The sequence below is a fragment of the Mus caroli genome, chromosome 10 (genome assembly GCF_900094665.2).
Source record: "Mus caroli chromosome 10, CAROLI_EIJ_v1.1, whole genome shotgun sequence".
Classification (NCBI taxonomy): domain Eukaryota; kingdom Metazoa; phylum Chordata; class Mammalia; order Rodentia; family Muridae; genus Mus; species Mus caroli.
In genome coordinates this window covers 36,361,236-36,381,987 of record NC_034579.1, presented here as the reverse complement: position 1 = coordinate 36,381,987, position 20,752 = coordinate 36,361,236, and the positions used below count along the sequence as shown (strand labels likewise).

At 41.5% G+C, this 20,752-nt stretch overlaps 2 protein-coding genes across 5 annotated transcripts in view; one reads left to right on the top strand and one right to left on the bottom strand.

Moving 5' to 3' along the window:
- Wasf1 (WASP family member 1) overlaps positions 1–17,696 on the bottom strand; it is a 57,440-nt gene extending 39,744 nt beyond the window's left edge. For 2 of the 4 annotated variants that reach the window (XM_029482863.1, XM_029482865.1), the window contains exon 1: positions 17,143–17,570. The gene's annotated coding sequence lies outside the window, so the exon portion shown is untranslated. Of the gene's footprint in view, positions 1–16,700; positions 16,789–17,142; positions 17,571–17,603 lie in introns of those variants that run through there. The other 2 variants (XM_021174190.2, XM_029482864.1) reach the window with 2 other exon arrangements.
- A 191-nt stretch (positions 17,697–17,887) lies between these two features.
- Positions 17,888–20,752, top strand: part of Cdc40 (cell division cycle 40) — a 49,717-nt gene continuing 46,852 nt past the window's right edge. Inside the window, exon 1 of the mRNA XM_021173930.2 lies at positions 17,888–18,331. Within this exon, the coding sequence (XP_021029589.1) occupies positions 18,143–18,331 (189 nt within the window). The 5' untranslated portion in view covers positions 17,888–18,142. The remainder of the gene's footprint in view (positions 18,332–20,752) is intronic.

The following is a 20,752-nucleotide window of genomic DNA, read 5'->3' as shown; positions in this document are numbered from 1 at the left end:
CACACCTATTCCAACAAGGCCACACCTTCAGATGGTGCCACTCCCTGATCCAAGGATATACAAACCATCATAGAGTTTCTCTGTGCAATAGCCCTGGCTGTACTGGAACTTACTATGTGCATCAGGCTGGACTGGAACTCAGAGATTGGCCTGCCTCTTTCTCCCAAGTGCTAGGATTCAAGGTGTGAGCCACCACATCAGGCTGGAAATAGAAGTTTCTACAACTAATAACCACCCCCAAAATAACATTATCACGCCAGAGTCAAAACCAAAAACTAGGCCTTACTGTACTGGCTAGTTTTGTGTATCAACTTGACACAGGCTGGAGTTATCACAAAGAAAGGAACATCAGTTGGGGAAATGCCTCCAAGAGATCCAGCTGTAAGGCATTTTCTCAATTAGTAATCAGGAGGGAGGTCCCCTTGTGGGTGGTGCCATCTCTGGGCTGGTAGTCTTGGTTCTATAAGAGAGCAGACTGAGCAAGCCACGGGAAGCAAGCCAGTTAAAAACATCCCTCCGTGGCTCTGCATCAGCCCTTGCTTCCTGACCTGTTTGAGTTCCAGTCCTGACTTCCTTTGGTGATGAACAGCAATGCGGAAAGTGTAAGCTGAATAAACCCTTTCCTCCCCAAGTGCTTCTTGGTCATAATGTTTGTGCAGGAATAGAAACCCTGACTAAGACACTTACTTAGGTCAATGTTTTGTCCATGACATCAACTTATTACTGCAAGATCCTGGCAGTACAATTCAATACACTGTAGTAATTCTATAAAGTACCTTCTCAATGTTAATTTGGGATATAAATTAAAATCAAATTTGCTTGATTACTTTGGATAGCCTACCTGACTTACAAATCACCCATGGTCAACTTAAATTCAAAGCTGTTTGTATGCCACAGAAACCATCCTGTCCAAGTCTGACTGTGGAAAGTGCACTTTGCTTTCAGTGAGTATAATTCACTCAACAAATCTCAACTGAATGCCTATCGTGTTAGTCATTGTGCTAAGTGCTCAGGATTCAAGAAGGTAATGTTGTCTCATGAAAAACTTCTTTTCACACAGGTTCTCCTCCTTAAAGCACGAGGGACTATTAACAAGATAATTAATTCCAGAACTATTTTCTGGCATCTAGTATTTGACATGAAGTATATTATTTGTATATTTAAAATCTGTAAAGTAACAAAAGCCATTTTAAACATTATTTAATTACTTTTATTTTATGTGTTATACTGTTTTGCCTCCATGTGTGCATTGGCACCACATCATCATGGTACAGGTGGAGGCCAGAGAGAGAGCCAGATCACTGGATACAAAGTTACAGATTAATGTGCACCACTAGATGGGTGCTAGGAATCAAACCCAAGTCCTCTGCAAGAACAGTAACTCAAGAATGGCAGCTGAAAACAATTCGATCACCTGTATATATTAAGATACATTCACAAATGCGTGACCTGTCAGGATATACTAGTGATTCTTGACTCTTCTTTCTACTCTTTGTCTACCTGTTTGGCACCACTAGGTTGACTGTACCTTCAAAATAAGTATCAAATTCATCTGTTCCTCTCCCATCTTCGCAAACAGCTACCCTGGATCAAGCTGCTATAGCTTCTTGCTCAGACTAGAACTGGTGTCCATTTGGTTACCTGAGTTCACTTGCCTTCCTAGAGCAACTACTGGTAGGCTTACAATGCAAGCCCGATCATGTGATTTTCCCCATCACCCTGGCTGCTTTTATGTCAACTCCACATAAGCTAAGTCATCTGAGAGGAGGGAACCTCAATGGAAAAATAATAAATAAATAAGCCTACACGAGACCAGGCTATAGGCAGGCAAGCCTGTAGGGCATTTTTTAAAATTACTGATTGAAGAGGGAGTGCCACCTCATTGTGGGTGGTGCCATCCCTGAGCCGTCCGTCCTGGGTGCTATGAGAAAACAGGCTGAGCAAACAAGGAGAAGCAAGTCAGTAAGCAGCACTTCTCCATGGCCTCTGCATCAGCTCCTGCCTCCAGGTTCACACCCTGGCTTCCCTCAATGGACCATGATTCAGGGTATATAAGCCACAAAGAAACCCCTTCTTTACCAAGTTGCTTCTGGTCATGGTGCTTCGTCACAGTAAGAGCCACCTTAGCAAAGATGCCGGCTTAAAACATCATCGTAGCAGCTTTTGCCTGCATTGAAATGTGTGAATGTAATCCTTTATTGTTTGGCTTTGTTGTTCCATCTTTACAGTATAAGTTCTATATGGGTAGAAGCCATGTTCCATTCATGACTGTTCCAATAGTTAGCAGTGTGTGTGTCCTTTACTTTTTGTGGAGCATCACATGGTTCACTCTAAGAACAGTACAGAGGAAATGAAAAGCAAAGATGCAGGTCAAATCTCAACCATGCTGATATTGATATTTACTGCCTAAAAGTAAGTGCCTGCAGCTGTGAGCTTGGGCAATGACTCGCCTAAGCCTTAAGCTTCTCTGAGTGGCAGTTTGACCTGAGAAACAAAGGGCCCATCCTATCACTGCCAGAGGGACTTCTCACCCTACTTTTCTACAAGACATTAGCAGTTTCTAAATCACAGAAATGGGATTGATGCATTCATTAGAAACATAGGAAATGGGGTTTCAAAGAGAGAATCACATCCCACTTCTAGCACAAAAGCAGTAACTATACGCAACAATTTTAACAATGGTTATTTCCAGGCAGTAAAAAAGAGGGAAATTTTAATGTCTATGAAAGAATAGCAAGTCTTTATGACATGAAACTAGTATAATAAAGCAAAATAGCTAATTCTAAAAATGTACCAAATAGTAATTAGCACAAACCATGGTTTTTTTTCTAACTTTATTCAGAAATTATATTTTTTAATCGTAGGAAATACTGATTGCTGTGGATTATATAATCTCTTTTTGGAAATATACACTCATATGTAATGAAAGTAAAAGTTCTCTAATTCCTAGCAACTAAGGAAATAACAGTATACATTTTAGACAACAAATAACTGTTTTAAATTGGCTATATTACTATTTAAATAGACCTATTTTGTGGAAATCTTGGGGGTTGTTTCAGAATATTTTTAACCTTTGATAACTTTACACTGGTAGACAATGTATCTTGATCGACATAATGAACTGATTGGATGAGTTTTAACTTGGAGATTCACGTGGGTCGCCGCCCTGATGAGCTAAGGCACCGTCAGAATTTTGCTACCCCAAACTTCAACCTCCCACCAATCCCCACCCCCTCAACACATCCTACTGATATTTTTTTGTTTTTGTTTTCCCTCAAAGGTATGGTCTCATGTCGCCCATAATGGCCTTAAGCTCCTAACTAGACCAGGCTGGCCTTGAACTGCTCTTCCCCCAGTCCCCAACTGCCTCGGTGCTGGGATTACAGGCATGTGCCACCACCCCAGGCTACACACAGTGTTAAAGCGCCCAAACTCTCTGAACTCACTCTGTACCTACTACCAAACCCCAGGTAGTAGCCTTTCATAGAATGACTATGACCCTCACCCCACTTACCCTTAGGGTTGTGGGTTATTAGAAACTAGTCAACTGCTTCACTCTACGATTTCTATACGCATTTCATAAAGGCCATTCACAGCCTGTGGACTAGGTGATACAAAGGCCCATTAACAAGGGAATGAGTAATGTGGTATTATTCTTTAGAATGGAAACAAGACAGTGGACGAGTATTCGGCAATATGACGAACTAGTGACAGATACAACACGGTAACTCTGCCAATCATTACCTTAAATGTACGTATACTATGGATTCCATAGACAAGAAGCTTTTAACATGCAAACTAACAGGGAGCAGCAGAAAACTGGTTACCACCGGTTAGGGAGGGAGGGAGTGGGATTGGTGGAAGGTGCAGGGAGAACACAAAGACTGCAAAATTCTGACGGTGCCTTAGCTCAGCAGCGCGGCGTCCCGTGTGAATCTCCAAGTTAAAACTCATCCAAGCAGCTCATTATGTCGATTCCATTTCAGTAGAACCCGTAACACTTCTAACCAAATACAATCAACCATTCCAACTAAAGAAAATACTCGTGCTATAAAATATTTACTGTTTTCTATTACCTACAAACAAAAATATAAGTGATCTAAGATTATCAATATTAGATATCAACTTGACAGTGGATAAGAAGGCACAACAGTTTCAAAACACTTTCTAGAAATACGCAGACGGAAAATCTTCAACACAAACAGCCTAAAGCAGATCCAGAAAAGCACAGAGCAACCAAGGACTTTGCTTTCTACCCTGTGGATGCATTACAACCATGTGCCTCACTTGAAAACACGCGTGGCTGTACCTGTGGATGTATTACAACCATGTGCCTCACTTGAAAACACGCGTGGCTGTACAATGGAAAACTGGTATGGCTATGCTAAAGCCTATGGCACCATTACCAGAGATAATCTGCATATAAAAGACTAGATACATTGCCAGGTCTTTCACGATATACTTACATCAAAAGTAAAACCTGCCTCCCATAGACACCACTTCTGTGGTGAATGAATTCCAGGACAGCTCCCTAAGCTACTGAAGCAGTAGGGCTTTCCTCAGCACTGTTTCCCTGTACTGAATCTCTGCCATCAGCAAAATGCTGCTATAAGTTCATCCATCTTGAGAGAGAGAGAGAGAGAGAGAGAGAGAGAGAGAACAAGGTTTCCTTTGGTCTCACACTTCTCCTTTGCCACTGCTCCCCTCTGTTCTCCTTAAACAGGTCACGTGTGACTTCTCTGGCTCTCTCTTAAATCTGCTCCATTCATACTTTCAATCATGCTACCAGGGTCAGCTGTGACCAAGTGGATTCAGTTTCTTCTCACTCAGGATACGAACAGTGGCTCGCTACCTCAGAACATGTAGTCTGACTTTTAGGCCACCGCCGGTCACAGCTGTCCTCCTACCCCAGTCTCCATTCCCCATACATAATCTAGGTCGTTTATCTTGAGCTATAGTCACTTCCTTGGCTTTCTTACAATGCGATATACTTTACCCTAACATTAAAACTGTCAGGCTTCATTCTCAAAATGCACTTAAAGGTAATTTGAGTGGTTTTTGTGAGGTAGATGAAAATGAAAATCAAGTACAAACAAAAAAATCAAATTAAAGTGTCTTAATTTTCAATGAACCACTCGTCTTTCTTTAAAGTTTAACATGAGTAGTGTGGAGACACACAGACGTAATACAGCTAAGCTAATGAAAAGCAAAGCGAGCACTCTTTACTGGATATTTCATAAAAATATCAATGTGTCTTGCCCGTGGACTCACTGGGTGGTACCCTTATTTCAAATGCCTTTCTATAATAACTTTCTTCTTACCACCATAGTATTCTAATGATAGTAAAGTAAGCAGTTTTTAAACTGACAGTTTCTGGACCTGACATTTTCTCACAGGCTACTTACTGGTCTTGTTGTTTTCAAACAGCCCCCTCTCACACTGTAGCCCAAGCTGGCCCTGAACTTAAGGTGATACACCTGACTGAGCCTCCTCAGTGGTGGGATTACAAGTTTCCAGGTACAAGGAGGCACACCCAGCCTGTAGCGACTTTCAGTAAGTGAATTTACCGAGTGGGCATAGTGGTGTGTACATGTGCACCGGCTCAGGGGGCTGAGGCAAGAGGACTCAAGGGGTGCAGTGCTGGTCTAGCCACACAGCAAGACTTGAAAAGCCAAGTTAGAGGACTGGCGAGACGGCGCAGTGGGTAAAGTACTTGGTGTACAAGCACAAGGTCTGACGGGCCCTCGGGACCCATGGGAAAGCGGGGCATACAGTGTGTGTCTGTAATCCCAACAATGTCAGGAGCAACATTCTAGGCAAGACCAACTAGTCAGCTAGCCTTGCAGAAATGGCTAGTTCCAAACTCAATGGGAGACTATTGGCCCCTGCCCCACACCCCACGCACACGTACGGTGGGGAATGATAGAGAAAGACAGCCCATGTCAGCATCTGGTCTCCATGGGAGCACACAAGGGCACCACAAGCACCACCACCCCATATACTCATTCATAGATAGATATACACACAAAATAAAATCCACCTCTACTATATGAAATATATACAAAATGTATGAAAGAGCATTAACATCATCTTTCTATACTTAACAAAATTTTTCTTTTAAGATTTATTTTAAAAAGTATACAACGTGTAGGAATACGAGCACATGACTGCAGGCGCCCAGAGGGCTAAAGGCATTGGATCCCACTGGATCTATGGATGCTGGGAGTGCAACTCATGAATTCAGGTTCTCTGCAAGACCTGTACTGGGTCCCCTTCCCAGCTTGTACATTTTCTTTTTAATGCTAAGAATGAATGTAACGTCTTTATGCAGAAATCTACTGAGACACATTCTCTGGTTCGTTTCCTTCTAGGACAATAAAATGGTTGACTTTTATGACATTTGATTACTGTATATGAAGCACTAGATAGATAACTATTAGAATCAAAGTCTTATTTTTACAAGCAAAGCGAGTATCTTTCTAACAGAGCCATCAGTAGTGGCACATGATACATGGCGCTTTTCATGCCTTCACGTCTCTCATACTTCAACGCGGCTTGTATGATTCACTGACTAAAGCACATGTTAGAAACACATGGACAAAGAACAAGGCCTTCAGAAGTGTGGCCCTTATCCTGAGCATCATCACTCCAGTTCTAAGGACAGAACTAGTGCCATTCTTCCACCAAGCATGCCAAGTGCCTGTGCACATCTTGAACATTTTTACTTCCAGAACTCCATCTTAGGCCTGGCCCCTTCTTACCTAAACTATGATGCCCTTGTTGCTCATCATTAAACATCTATCTTTCCCATGCTCCTCTCGTTCTCTGTTCTTGTAACAGCAGGGTTGACTTTGCCTCTCCCCACTCACTAGCCTTGGGGTTCTCTTCAGAGACACGGAGTTGTGGCCTTGGTCTGTGCTTATTGAGAGAGGGTCAAAAGTAGCACACTATATCCTCTCAAGACCCTCTTCTCTCTCCTGTTCTTCTCACTCTCTAAACCTAAGTCAGAGGCAAATTCTACCACACGCCAGGTCTTTAAACTCCCCCCTTCACTTCATAAACCCATCTATTCCCAGATCTTGAACTACCAACTCTCCATTATTTGTAGAAACTCAAACAGCTCAAACAAAGGACATGTCACAAATTCAAATCAAACAGTCCCCAAATCAATATCCATGACTTTCCACTCTTTCTCCAAAGGAAACCTATTCATTCTTTGGAATTAACAAGTTCTAGAAACAACACAATATCATTTAGGTTTAAGATTACCTTTCGGGGCCTAGCAAACACAGAAGTGGATGCTCACAGTCAGCTATTGGATGGATCACACGGCCCCCAATAGAGGAGCTAAAGAAATTACCCAAGGAGCTAAAGGGAACTGCAACCCTATAGGTGGAACAACAATATGAACTAACCAGTACCCCAGAGCTCTTGTCTCTAGCTGCATATGTATCAAAAGATGGCCTAGTCGGCCATCANAGAGGCCCATTGGACTTGCGAACTTTATATGCCCCAGTACAGGGGAACCCCAGGGCCAAAAAGGGGGAGTGGGTGGGTAGGGGGGGTGGGTGGGTATGGGGGACTTTTGGGATAGCATTGAAAATGTAAACGAGGAAAATACCTAATAAAAAAATAAATAAAAAAAAGATTATCTTTAACATAAATTTAGAGCGAGTAGTGGATTCTCTGTTAATCAATTCACTCAAGCTTTCTTTCTGTAAGTGTATGTGAGAGCCATAGAGCTGGCACAGGTGAAGGTCAGAAAACAACTTTTGGGAGTGGGTTCTCTCCTCCCAGTGCACAGTCCATAGATCGGGCTCAGGTTGACAGGCTCACAAGGCAACCACTTTAGTGTACTGAACCATCCCACAGCCAACTCCTGACTATGGACTAACCATTGGTCCAACAGTTGCAGTGTGTTCTTGTAACAATATTTCCTCTAACTGTGACAGGATTGTGGCCATCACAAATCAGAGCTGCTCTGATGATGTACCGAGTACCTTGGCTCCCAGCTGGGCAACAAAAGAAGAACAATACAGTGTGATGGCCCGTGTGTGCAAGGCTACAATAAAAAGGCTGTTTCCAGCATCTTAGGTTGCAGGCATGGGGGAGAAGATCAGGAGACCCTCACCTGTGACTCCAGTCACCACTTCTTTCTTTCCGGTGTCGTGGTTGTGAGAGTGTACAGGAAGTGGAAGGCTGACTGGGAATTGGGACAGTAGATTTCTCGACTTGTCTTCCACTCTTCAATAAGTAACTCCAACAATCCCAGAAGGAGGATTTAAAAGGAGTCCTTTTTTTGGTCTGTCAAGTGTTCTGCCCAGGTCTCATTCAAATCTTTTAATAGCAAACTGATCTATCTGGTGTGCTGCATATAACTTGAACTCTGGAACTAATTCCTAACAACCATCTCCAATATTGCAATTCAGTAAGTGAATTAAAATAATTCTGTTTTCTTCTCTATATCTACAAAAAGCCTAAGTCAGAAATAGATATAAGACATTAATATTTGGCTAGAATTATAAAGATTTTGTCATGCTCTATATTTAAAATTTAGCTCTTTCCTTGCAAAGGCATTATACCTTTATCGAAAAGAATTTCAACCAAAATTGAAAAGAATTATGCCTTTACACAAAGCCATTGTGAGGATTCCATTTACTGTGTAAAATATGCAGCACATATCGAATCAAAAGTTTTCTAAAGCCAATGACAGAAACCAAAAGACAGACCCACAAAGACCACCAAATACCAGACACGATACACCTAAGCAGATGATACTCAAATTGCAAAGACAAGTCGGTTGGGATTGCAGCTCCGTGCTAGAGAACCGACCTAGCATGGATGAGGCAATAGGTTGGATCCCCTAGCACTAATTGGTTAATTAAACTAAATTAAATCTGAAAAGCATGGGAACAAAATCCTGACGAGGAAAACCGTTTTCCTTATATAGACAGACGGTAAGAATTACACTAGCTCTCAGCAACAGCTGCTCAAATGCTGAAGAATGAGGTACTGCAAGGTCTGAAAGAACAAAGCTACCAACTTAAGACTTTGGATTCAGTCATTCCAAACTGTGAAATAACTGTCTTCTCAGACAAATAAAAACCAAGGGAACTTGTCACCAGTAAATATGCCTGTCCAGAAATGACAAAACACTTCTGCAGAGGGAAAGAAAATACTAAAATAGGGCAGATCTATATAAGAATATAAAGGATGTCAGAGATTAAAGGAAGGTAAAATAAAATCTTTATACAGATAGTTATTCATTTAAAAATAATACAAATTATTGTGTGATATAATTAAATCAAATGAATGGCAACAATATTACAAAGGATAGGGCAGGGGAATTGGGAATTTTGTTAAAAGATACCTAAACTACATGTTAAGTGGCATTAGTATATTTATACAGAGACTGAGATTAACCATAAATGCATCCAAAAAATCTGGGTAGCCATTAAAAGAAACTGTCAAAATATATAATTGATATTCTAAGAATGGAGAGAAAAATTGAGCCATATAAAATATTCAATTAATGTCAGAGAAGATAAAGAAGATTTTTTTTTAAAAAAAGCAAAGTACAAAAGCAATGAATATAAGTTAAAAATATGATAGCAATCAATCCAACTATCATTAATTACTTTAAATGTGAATGGTTCAAATATACCGATTAAAAGACAGAGATATTGAGGGAGTAAAAAGGTCCAACTTCATACAGTCTATGAGAAATCTATTTTAGGAAGACATAGATTTAAAAATGAAAGGATGAAGAAAATCTTGGAAGAACAAACTTACTTTGTGTTGGACTTTCAGATAACTACAAACTAGGGGAATTGGTCACCAGTGATAATACTTCTGTCAACAAGTGACCAAACAAGTTCTTCAGAGGGAAGGAAAATACAAATGTTAACTATATCAATATGAACCTAAAGAAGGCTTGAAGTAGCCAGCGTAAACCAGGGAGTCCTCTGCATGAGGGGGATTATCTGGAATGTAAAAGTATACTATAATAAAGTTACCTTTACCAAAACAACACAACAATCCCTCTTAATGTACACGTTTGTAGTGGCTATTCCTGGTTGTCAACCTGACTATATCTGGAATGCACTACAATCCAGAATTGGAAGGCTCACCGGTGATCCTAATCTGGAGGCTGGGAGATACAGTTTCTCACCTGGATCTTGGTACGGAGATCTTGAAGCATAGTGGTTATGAATCCCAGATTAAGACAGGGAGATCTCTGAGTTCAAGGTCATCTGGGATTAAAGGCATGGTGGCACACACCTCTAATCTGGGCTACACCTTCTGCTGGAGACCATATGAGGATATTGGAAGAAGGAAGATATTCATTTGCGCTCTCTCTCTCTCTCTCTCTCTCTCTCTCTCTCTCTCTCTCTCTCTCTCCCCCACCCCTTCGTCTGCTTGCCTTGTGGGACTGAGCAATTGCCAGATCCTTGTATTTCTATTCTCAGCTGTTGCTGACCATTGTTGGGAGTTGGACTACAGAATGTAAGTCATCAACAAATTCCCTTACTATATAGAGGCAACCCATAAGTTCTGTGACTCTAGAGAACCCTGAGTAGTACAACGTTCTTCAGAATAGAACATCAAAATGTGTGTGGTAAAACTTGACAAAATGGCAAGCAGTAGCTGGATATATTGGCAGAGTTGGAGGCTTCAGAATTCCTCATTAGTACTAATAGGCCCAACAGGCAGGAAAATAAGATACAGTTAAACTAAAAACAAAAAACAAAAAACAACCATCAATCAACTGAACCTAAGTGACATGTATAAAGTACTTTAATTCCAAAACAGAATATATTCCTCTCTAGCTCACATGGTCCATTCACTGAGACAGATGACATTTCAGGTTATAAAATACACTGGTGAAAAATGAATAGGAACTATACAATGCATACTCTCAGAGGACAGTGGAAAATATCAAAATATTTGGAAATTGAACAAAATAGTTCAAAGGTCTCAAAAGAATTTATTTTGAATGATCAGAACTAAAGGAAAGTATGTCCTCAAATCTGTGAGATAGCTCAAAAATCAATGATTATTTTGGGGAAATAAAAGGAGTCAGGTCTGGAGGTTTATACATCTAATTCCAACACCTTAGAAATGGAGAAAAGAAGTCTGGGAGTTCAGGGTGATCCCCAGCTACAAATGCAAGACTGAAGCTGCCTTGAGGTACATGAGACTCTATCTCAAAATCCAGGAGGAGGAGAAGTGGCGAAGAAAGATCTTAAATCAATAAACCTCCAACTCAAGCGACTAAGGGTAATGGGCCTGGAGAAAGTAGAAAGAAACGAGTAAAAAGGACAGGCATCGATGCAATTAAAAACTGAGAGCAAGAGGGAAAAATCAGTGAGGTCATAGAAGGCTCTTTAGAAACAACAAACCTGATAGATTTCTAAGTCTACCAGAAAGATTTTGCTTCGGTTTCAGGAAACTGTTAGTCTGTATTCTCCACTAGGATACAAGTTACTTTCTTTTCTTTCTGCTTAAATTTTCTATACCTTTTTATCATAAACTCTTGTACAAGTATGTTAAAAACTACCAAAAATGGACAAATGTAAGACAGGAGACATTTCTATAGAAAATAAAACTGCTTAGACTTTGTAGACAAATTTGCAAGCAAATTTAACAAGCAAAGAATAAATATAAGAGAGCTCTCTTAATCTTTGATAGAGGAACCAAACGAGCTAATCCATATTCTGACACAAAGGGTTCATCTTCTAAGCTGATTTAATTAAAGCAGAAGCATCAGCTAATTAGAGTACTGGCCACTCAAGAAGAAAAAATAGCAAGAAGCTAGTCCACTATTTGCCATATCAAGAAAGATCTGCTGCCTTCATTATTTAAATTCAAGAGATAACAACATTTAAGTCCATTCTAGAGTTCCTCTGAGGTTCTTAGCTTTAAGAAATGATATTCCCGAAAAAGTAGCAGGAAAAAAGAGGGACTGGAAAGTGCATATCTGTGTTGACCTCCAATTTTATTAGCCATGTGACCTCAAACTAACTATATCATCTATGATGGAATGCTCTTGGGTAGCTGGCAACTATCTAAAATACAAGTCCAATCAATACATGGTAGAATAAAGACTTACTACGAAGACACAACAAAAATGGCATCTTTAGCGAACTCAATCTCAGGACCATGGACAAAGACATACCTAGCCTATAGTCAGGAAGCTAGGTGCTCCTTGTAATTAAGGCTTCTTGTGAGGTCCTAGATATGGCCACTTATTTACCTAGTCTACAGGCAAGGGAACAGCCACTAGGAGTCTCAGAGTTTGTAGTTTATAGCTTGGACAACTGGAAAAAAAAACAAATTTGTTCAACCTTTGGGCATCCTAGGGAAAAAGCAGAATAGCAAAAAGCTGTATCTTTTTGATTTAGCTAACTTGATCTAATCTTCCATAAAATCCTAATGAGACTGGCACCAATGGTACTGATTTGGTAAAACAAACGTAAGAGACCCTATGGAGTGACTTGCATTTAGAGCTAGCATATAACAGTACTTCCTTCCCGTTTAGGAGAACATGCTATGCATTATCTCTGAATATCATTAATCTCCAAATAAGTCCATTAAAAACCTCCAACCTAAGTGACAAACAGCTGTTTCATGAGTCACTTTCTCACAACACATTCTCACAGCAGAAAGACTTGCCTGCTCTTCTGTCGCAACTGCAAAATCCACTGAGCTTAAGCTAAAAAACAGGCACTGGAACATAAAAATGAAGCTGGGGGTGGAAGGACAGACATTCAAAACGCCTCTCTCCTTGAAGCATTTACAATTCGTTTTTCAACCTGCCTCCAATCCTTCCACACCCCATCGAAGTCTAATGTACAATTATAATAACATTTAATTGTGCTGAGAGCTTATTTTAAAAACCATCAAAATTAGTAACAACCTAAGAACTAAACACCTTGCTTCCAAAAGGAGACATATGAAGAAAAGTTTAGAACTACGCTCTTTCCAGAAGGAGAACTAGAAGGGAAAAAAAAAAAAAATCCCTGACAAATGTATAGGCAGAAATATTAGAAATGGAAAATGTCTCACAAGAAAGGGGAGGTCCACAGACTTCTCCAAGTACCTCAGACTTCTGTTCTAGGGAAGAAACCAGAGCAGGGGTCCTCTACTTCAACTTTTTTGATACTGCAATTGACAAAACCAAAACCCTTGAGAAGTAAAATCACAAGAAGACCCTACACCCTTGCAATTTCCCTAACATCCTGCCTTATGAGATAAGGCTAAGCAATACAAACTCCGAGAAATATCCTCCTCTTCCTGTTTCATGGATGAGAGCGAGGAAGTTTCAATAATGCTGTCACCGTATACTTATGTTGATATATTTATAGTTGTTAGCATAATTTCATGATTTTCTAGAATTTTACAATTACTAGTATAATCCAGTAACATAATCGAGTAACTGCAGTATATTATGGGTTAAATAGGCTTTTGGTAGGCTGAGTCTAATCATGAAGTAAATAGTTTCTGAGAAAATAAGTTCCAAGTCTGTGGTGGTTAGTCTTCATTGGAAACTCCAGTGGGTGTATAATCACCCAGGAGACAAATCTCTGGAGGTTTGGATAACGGAGGCCCACCCTGAATGTTATGACTCCATTCTATATGCTTGGATCCTGGCTGAATAAAACAGAAAAAAACTAAGTGCAGACAGCATTTATTTCTCTCATTCCTAGCTGCAGATGTTATATGGTCAGCTGCCTCATGGTCTTGCAACTATGCCCTGCCCCTGCCCCTGCCCCTTTGATGGACCATATCCATTCAAACACTAGGTAAAATAAATCATTCCCCCTGTAAGCCACTTCCATTAATTTTTGTTATTCTATCTCAGCAATGAGAAAAAAAAAAACTACTGCAAAGTTCTACGGCATGGTATGATTTTCAAACATAATAAATAAGTTAAGACTACCAACTTATGAAAATTCAATATTCAAAGTTAAGGGCAGGAAGTATAGCTTAGTAGTAAGAGTGTGTGGCGCACATGAGGCCCTGGATTTTATTCCCAGCACTGAGACGAAAAAAAAAAGGAGATAAAATTTTAAAATTATAATCTGTATATAATAAATAAATAAACAAACCACAATTCTTAATTTTACGAAGTTCTATCTTGAGGTCATTTATTTAAAAATAAAAACCTGTTACACAAACAAGCACAAGACATCATTTATATACATCTTTTTTATTAAGATTTCATTGGAAAACTGAAGTCACAGAGAAAGATAACTTCGGAAACAGAAGCGTTCCCATCCATTTTCAGGAAGTGCGCTGCAAGATCATTACTATCCTTCCATGTAGGCTGCCAACATCTCCATCATGCAATACCTAGTGCTAGCTCAATAACATGCGGTAAAAGGATTATAAGCAGAGGTTCCAAAAACAATTCAAGCATATCTTTCTCTTTGGAGCTCACGCTGCTTTAGTAAATCAAACGTTCGCTCCTCCTTCTTCACTCCTTTTGTTTGTGGCACACAGATGAACCCTTTGCCACCATCTTTGGATTTGTGACAGTAAAGCTGCAGGATAGTTCCTCTCTTCACAGAGCTCAAGAAAAACCAGACTTTTTCTTTACCCAATTAAAAAAAAAAAGCTAAATTTTAGCTCTTTATATTTGAGAAAATGATAAAATATAATTAAGATAATTCTAAAAAATATCAGCTAATCAATGAATTATAAATTAATGAATTATAGACTCATTTATAGAGACTTTTTCCATCTTTAAGATTTCCTCCTACAAAGTAACCAAAAGTCTAATATCTTAATAAAAGCTATAATAATATAGTCTCAACAGTAGTTTCTGCTATGAAGGTAAAGGAGTTAATCTTTTAATAAGAACCCAAATATAATCTCTACTGAAGATCAAGCCTTTGGAAAAGATAGCTTAAGTTATTCTTAAAATTAAACAAAAAAGAAATTGAGTATTATACTATACCAATATGCTGTCTCTCAACATATGGTCATTTAGAAACCCAACCAATAAAGCTGACCTTCAGTGTATCTTATAAGTAATCACAATTATGAAATATATTAACTAGCATTTCTAAATTTAAGAGATCTTCAATATTTTCTAGACTTTTCACAAATTTAACTCAATATTCTACTCGTTACCAATTATTTTCACCAGTATTAACTATATAATTATTATATGTAGGCATTAAGTCTATAGTTAAAAAACAAGAAATGAATTCAAGCTAAAGCCATCTGGCCAAAGCAAACTCAAATGTAAATCAGCCCCTCCCAGGCACTGTGGAAAAGCATACCGAAGCATCTTCATGATTCATCGATTAATTAAAATACTTAAAGTTAGTTTAAAAGTACTGGGAAAATATCTTCTCATATTTAATGCATACTATTGTGTGGCATAAGAGTATTGTTTCCATTTACATGTTAGGAAACCAAGGCAAGATGTCCATTTTGTAAATTGCAAGTTCTTTCCTAGCCAAAAAAAAAAAAAAAAAAAAAAAAAAAAAAAACGATTCTACACCGTCAACTTAAATGTATGCCCTTTACAAATTAAATAATCACTGCACCTTCAAACTCTTGCATTGTCTGTGTACAATTCTGTTCATATCGAAAGGGTTAACAAAACAAGCTTAAACACATAAAGAGGGAAAAGCCGATAAAAACGAAAAGATGTTTCTAGTGGCTAATAGGTTGTTCTTAAATGATATCATTTAAATAGTAAGTAGCTATGTTTGTTTCCCAAGTTTTCGAGATATATTCTGTCCTTAAGGTATTCAAAACTGGATCTACTTATCCATGTCCATAAGAGTTAAAAGAAAAAAACTGTAACTAGCAATAAAATATACTGTAAAAATAACTAAGTGAAAATTAAAATCCAAGTTAGGGAGTTTTCTCCTCCCATATTAAATCCTTCCTCTCATTCAAATGAAAGATATGATTAGTAAATCAAATGTTCAAATATTCTACAAATATAAAACTTTTCTTATTAAAACAGAAAACTTTATATTAAGTACGTTATTCAAATATTCAAAATAAATAAAAATACTTTCCCTAACAGAAACTGAGATCAAAGACAAACTGTTCCTGTGAGTTCCAAATGGGACTGCATCTGTACTTGTGTTATGCCGCTCCCAACAATTAATTAGAAAAATGAAAGTTTACCAATTAAATTTACAATGTCAATGGATGTTTGTACAACTGAACAACTAATAAACTAATCACACCGATTACTGAAAATAAAGACTTAGCTAATGGAAACACCAAGAAAAAAATGTAAATAGAATCTCGGGCATATTTTGTATAGTAAAGGATAGGGTCAGAATGAGTCGAATTAAAGTACCTATTCTAGCTAGGTATTAATTAGTCAGTCACAGGGCAGGTCGTGAATGTTGGGATCCGATGAGCTTTCTTTTCACCATTATTCTAGTTCATCATCCGCAAGTGCAAAAGAAGGTGTCAGAGTACGGAAGCTAGGGGGCATGCTGTAGCTAGGGGAAAAGAAAAATGGGAAAGGTGCAATGGATGCTGCATAGTTGAATAATTATCTGGGTGGCACAATGGGCGAGTCCTGCCGACATCAGAGCCCAGCAAGCGTCTCCCTAACTCTGCCCGAGGAACCTCCCCATTTCCAGGCATCAGAAGAGCCGGCACCCTCTCTGCCTTCTCTTCCAAACTGGAATATAAAGGGATGCCGGCACTCGCTTTACCATGGTCGTGCAGAGAGCCGCGGCGTAAAGACCCACGGCCAGGACTCGCTTTTCAGAACCGCTGGCACGCCGGGCGAGCCGAGGGCTCCGCGACTGGCTGCAGCCTTCGCCGGGCCGATGCACAAGGGCGGAGCGGCGGGATCGGAGCCCCGAACCCCGCGCCGCAGGTGAGAGCCGCAGATGCTGCACCCAGAGCAGCCTCGGGCCAGTCCCCGCGCCCGAGATCCCACGCCTCGTCCTCCACGCGCAGCCCGGGCTGCTGGGCGGCGGGCGCGGGGGAGCCCGGGATGGGGGCGGGGGCGGCGCGCCCATCCATCGCCGCCGCTGCAGACCCGGGCTCATCCACACGCCCCTCTCGGCTCGGGTCGGTGGAGAACAGTTCCCTCGTCAGGACCCCGGGTAGAAAAAAAAAGGGACAAAATCCTGAGAGACTCGTGCTCACCGCGAAACCGTGGGGGGCTCGCGCCGTACCCCTTCTACATGCTTCGGCGGCTGCCGCCGGTCCGGCTCCGCACTGGGACGCCACCAGGAGCCCCTCGGGAGCGTCGGGCTGCGGGATGGAAGCCGCGCCGGGCACTGGCTGAGGCGCCGGGCCGCCGGGAATGCCGCCGGGGGCGCCCACTGCTCGCCCGAGCCGCGGTGCGCTCGACGCGCGAGCGAACAACACCGCGAGCCGCCGCTGCCCTGCGCCGCCCCCTCCCCGCGCGACGCTCCACAACCGGGCGCGGGGACCCGCGCCTGCAGCAGGGGGAGCCGCGGGGCGCTCTCCGCCTGGCCTCACGACCTTTCCCCGGAGCTGCACCAGACGGGTCCCAGGTCTCGGAACTTAGGATTCGCACTCTCCCCTCGAACCCTGCAGGGCGTACGGCGGCATGGTGGGAGAGTGAGCATCCACCCACTTACCGGTCCGTGGGCAAGAGGACGGCGCTTCCCCCTGTCCTGAGGCTCTGTGGTATTGCCCGATCCGCACTTTGGGGGAGGGGGCCGGAGAGAACGGTGCCCGGCTCGGGAATGAGGGAAGATGACATCCAATTGAATGAAGCATCCTCTTGGGGGCGGGGTCGAAGGCAGGCCCCCTCTGCCCGGCTCCACCTCCTCGCTCCAAACTACATTTCCCATGGTGCCGCGAGCTCCTCGCCGCACTGTACGCCGGGAGTGAAGGTCCTCGAGGCTTCAAACACATCTCAGGACTGGGTCTTTAATCAACGAGGTCCTGAAAGTTACAAATAGTTATAATCCCTTGTGCTTCTTTAGATAAATGTTTGTGAATCTCAAGTTTTTATACAGTTATCGCAATAATAATTAAGTTTTTTTTCGAGAAGTTATAAATGATTTGTTTTCAAAGGAGGTAAATATCGAGTTCCATGACGATCTGACAGGACCTGGGAGACGCTGCTTCTTCCGCCTTGGCCTGGCCTTAGCAGAGAGTATCTGTTGCAGTCATGTCGGCTGCGATTGCAGCTCTAGCTGCTTCGTATGGCTCGGGCTCGGGGTCCGAATCGGATTCGGACAGTGAGGGCAGTCGGTGTCCGCTGCCAGCCGCGGACTCTCTCATGCACTTGACCAAATCGCCTTCAGCCAAGCTCTCTCTGACCGTGGCGGTGGACTCGGCTCCGGAGGTGGCAGTTAAGGTAAGTGTTTTGGACACTAATGAGCTCAGGAACTGCTTTCAGCTCGTCTCGGTTAGAGGCTGGTCTACCTGGGCGCTGAGAAGTACGTAACTAGCGTTTACATCTCTTCCCACATCCTCCTTGACGATTGGAAGTACGGAGCAGCTCTCCACTAACCCCTGTCCTTCGTATCTCCGTCGGATAAAAGTAGTCCACGAGAGGAGGAAAGTTTGAATTTGTAGACTAAGATGTAGCCTTATTAGAGCAGGTATAAGTTCAGAACATAGATAATATTGGATCATGACTTTCAAACTAGAATTTGTGCCCTCACTAGAAGTGAGCCATGGCCAGGCACTGTTTTGTTTTTGAGGAACTCGGCACGAATCCTGGCTTCACCACTTTCAAATTACACAACGTTCTTTTGTACAGTTGTGCAATGAAGATAGCCGTATAAAAACATATTTACCGGGAGGTTATTGTAAAAATTGAGTGAAATTATATGGTAAAGATTATAGCACGGAGCCTAATATCTATCTAGTGGAAAGCGATACATGTTAGCTATTGTGATTCTTTGTGTTAATACAATGAATGGAAAAAGGACATAAAGTTTAGGAAGTAGCATGCACGAACCCAACCGAGGAAGTTGATAAAGGGGGAAAACCCAGCTTTATAGTTCTATAATATAGTTCTCTATGGAGCATGTATTGTTTCCCAGTAACAACAGGATTAAAGCCACAAGGGTCAACCAACCAGAACATCTTTGCTATCATAGTTCATACTGGAATCATTCTCGTGGGTGAAGCAACCAATTAAATGTGGACAAATAGTTACAGATTGAATTGAACACTGGGTGTCCGGGGGTGAGGGGTGGGATGGGGGTGGGGTAATAGCCACAACAAAGAATAAGGTAGAAGTGTGATTTTTTTTTTTTTTTTTTTGGTAGATTGCTCAGACAAGACCTTTCTTAAAAAAATAAAAATAAAAAAAATAAAAAGTCGCCAGGCAGTGGTGGCAGGCAGAGGCAGGCAGATTTCTGAGTTCGAGGCCAGCCTGGTACAGAGTGAGTTAAATAAAATGTCAATTCAAAGAGAGAGAGGCCACGTTAGCTAAAGCAGGAGTTTCCAAACTAAGGAGAAGACTTAGTGTGTCTTGAGCCCTTTGAGAGCGCCAGTCTGTAGCAAGCCCTGTGTGAGTGAATGACCAGCTCAAAGACTGTGACGAGGGAAAAGAAGAAGATTTCTAACTAAGCTCTCCCTGGGTCTTGTTTGTGTCATTTATGAAGTTGAAGTTTTTTATAAGGACACCTGGCATGAAAGAACACTGGGAAGTCTATCTTTAGAACAGAACAAAGCTCTGCCAGCCTAGGACTTTCCAGCAGCCTTCCCCGTGTGTTCCTTAGACATTCCAACTTTCAGTGCTATGCATTGTTCCCCGTGTTTGTCACAGGGTTCCTCACCCCAGCTCAGTACAGTCTAGCCTTGGCTTCTTGATTAATTGCTTGGTGGAAATGGTGTCCCAGGCCTTTTGCAGTCATGAGACGGTTCTGCCATCTGAATTAAATCGCTGCATCAAATAACTCTTATAATTCCTTTTCTCTATTCTTTATTTTTCCTATGATGTCCACCGAGCTATCCTCAGCCTTCAGGTTCCCTGTTCTGACAGCCCTGTCAGCGTTTGGTTTTCTAGGTTTAGGATGTTATTTCAAGTTTCCCTCCACATAGTCTCACATATTTTTAACTGCAATATATACTTCTGGTGGCTCACAGGTGACCACTGTGAAGAGGTTAACATAAGCATGAATCAAGATTCCAGTATTATTCATATCTCCCTCTAGCACTTAGCCACATGGCCTCCTTGGAGACATCACTTAAGAGCTCTGAGCCCATTCTTACTCATCCTTCAAGTATGTTTAGCTACCAATTTTCAAAACTGCAAAGCAATTTTAGCTGTAACAGTTATATACTGATTAAATACCAGCTGTCCTAGTAAACCCCTGTCTTAAACTCCATGCCAGCTTTCTTAATTTTGTTTTTTTAAATCTCATCCAGAATGGCTCTTGTGCCCCTTTTGTATGGTGTGCTAAAAGCTTAAGTGTCTTTCTCTCTAGTGCACGTTTGTATTCCCCGTTTTGATTGATCCACATCCTGTTCATTGGCTCAAGCCACAAACAGAAGGCTCACCATTTTCCTTTTCCTCAGCCCCGCTAACTCGCTAGTTAGTTGTTCAGCCGCTACCTCCCCTTCATCGTGTTTTTGGCTGGTTGGTTGGTTTTGATTCCCCCCCCCCCCCCCCCCCAACTTGATCTCTTCCTCTCTGTTTTCCTTAGCACAGCCTTCAGAGCATCCTTCTTTCCTCTGGGGATTACTCTTGACTTCTTGAGTGACAGCTACTTTTTCCCACTGTGACTGAGTGATGTTTATCAAATGTCTCTTTCTTTTTCAG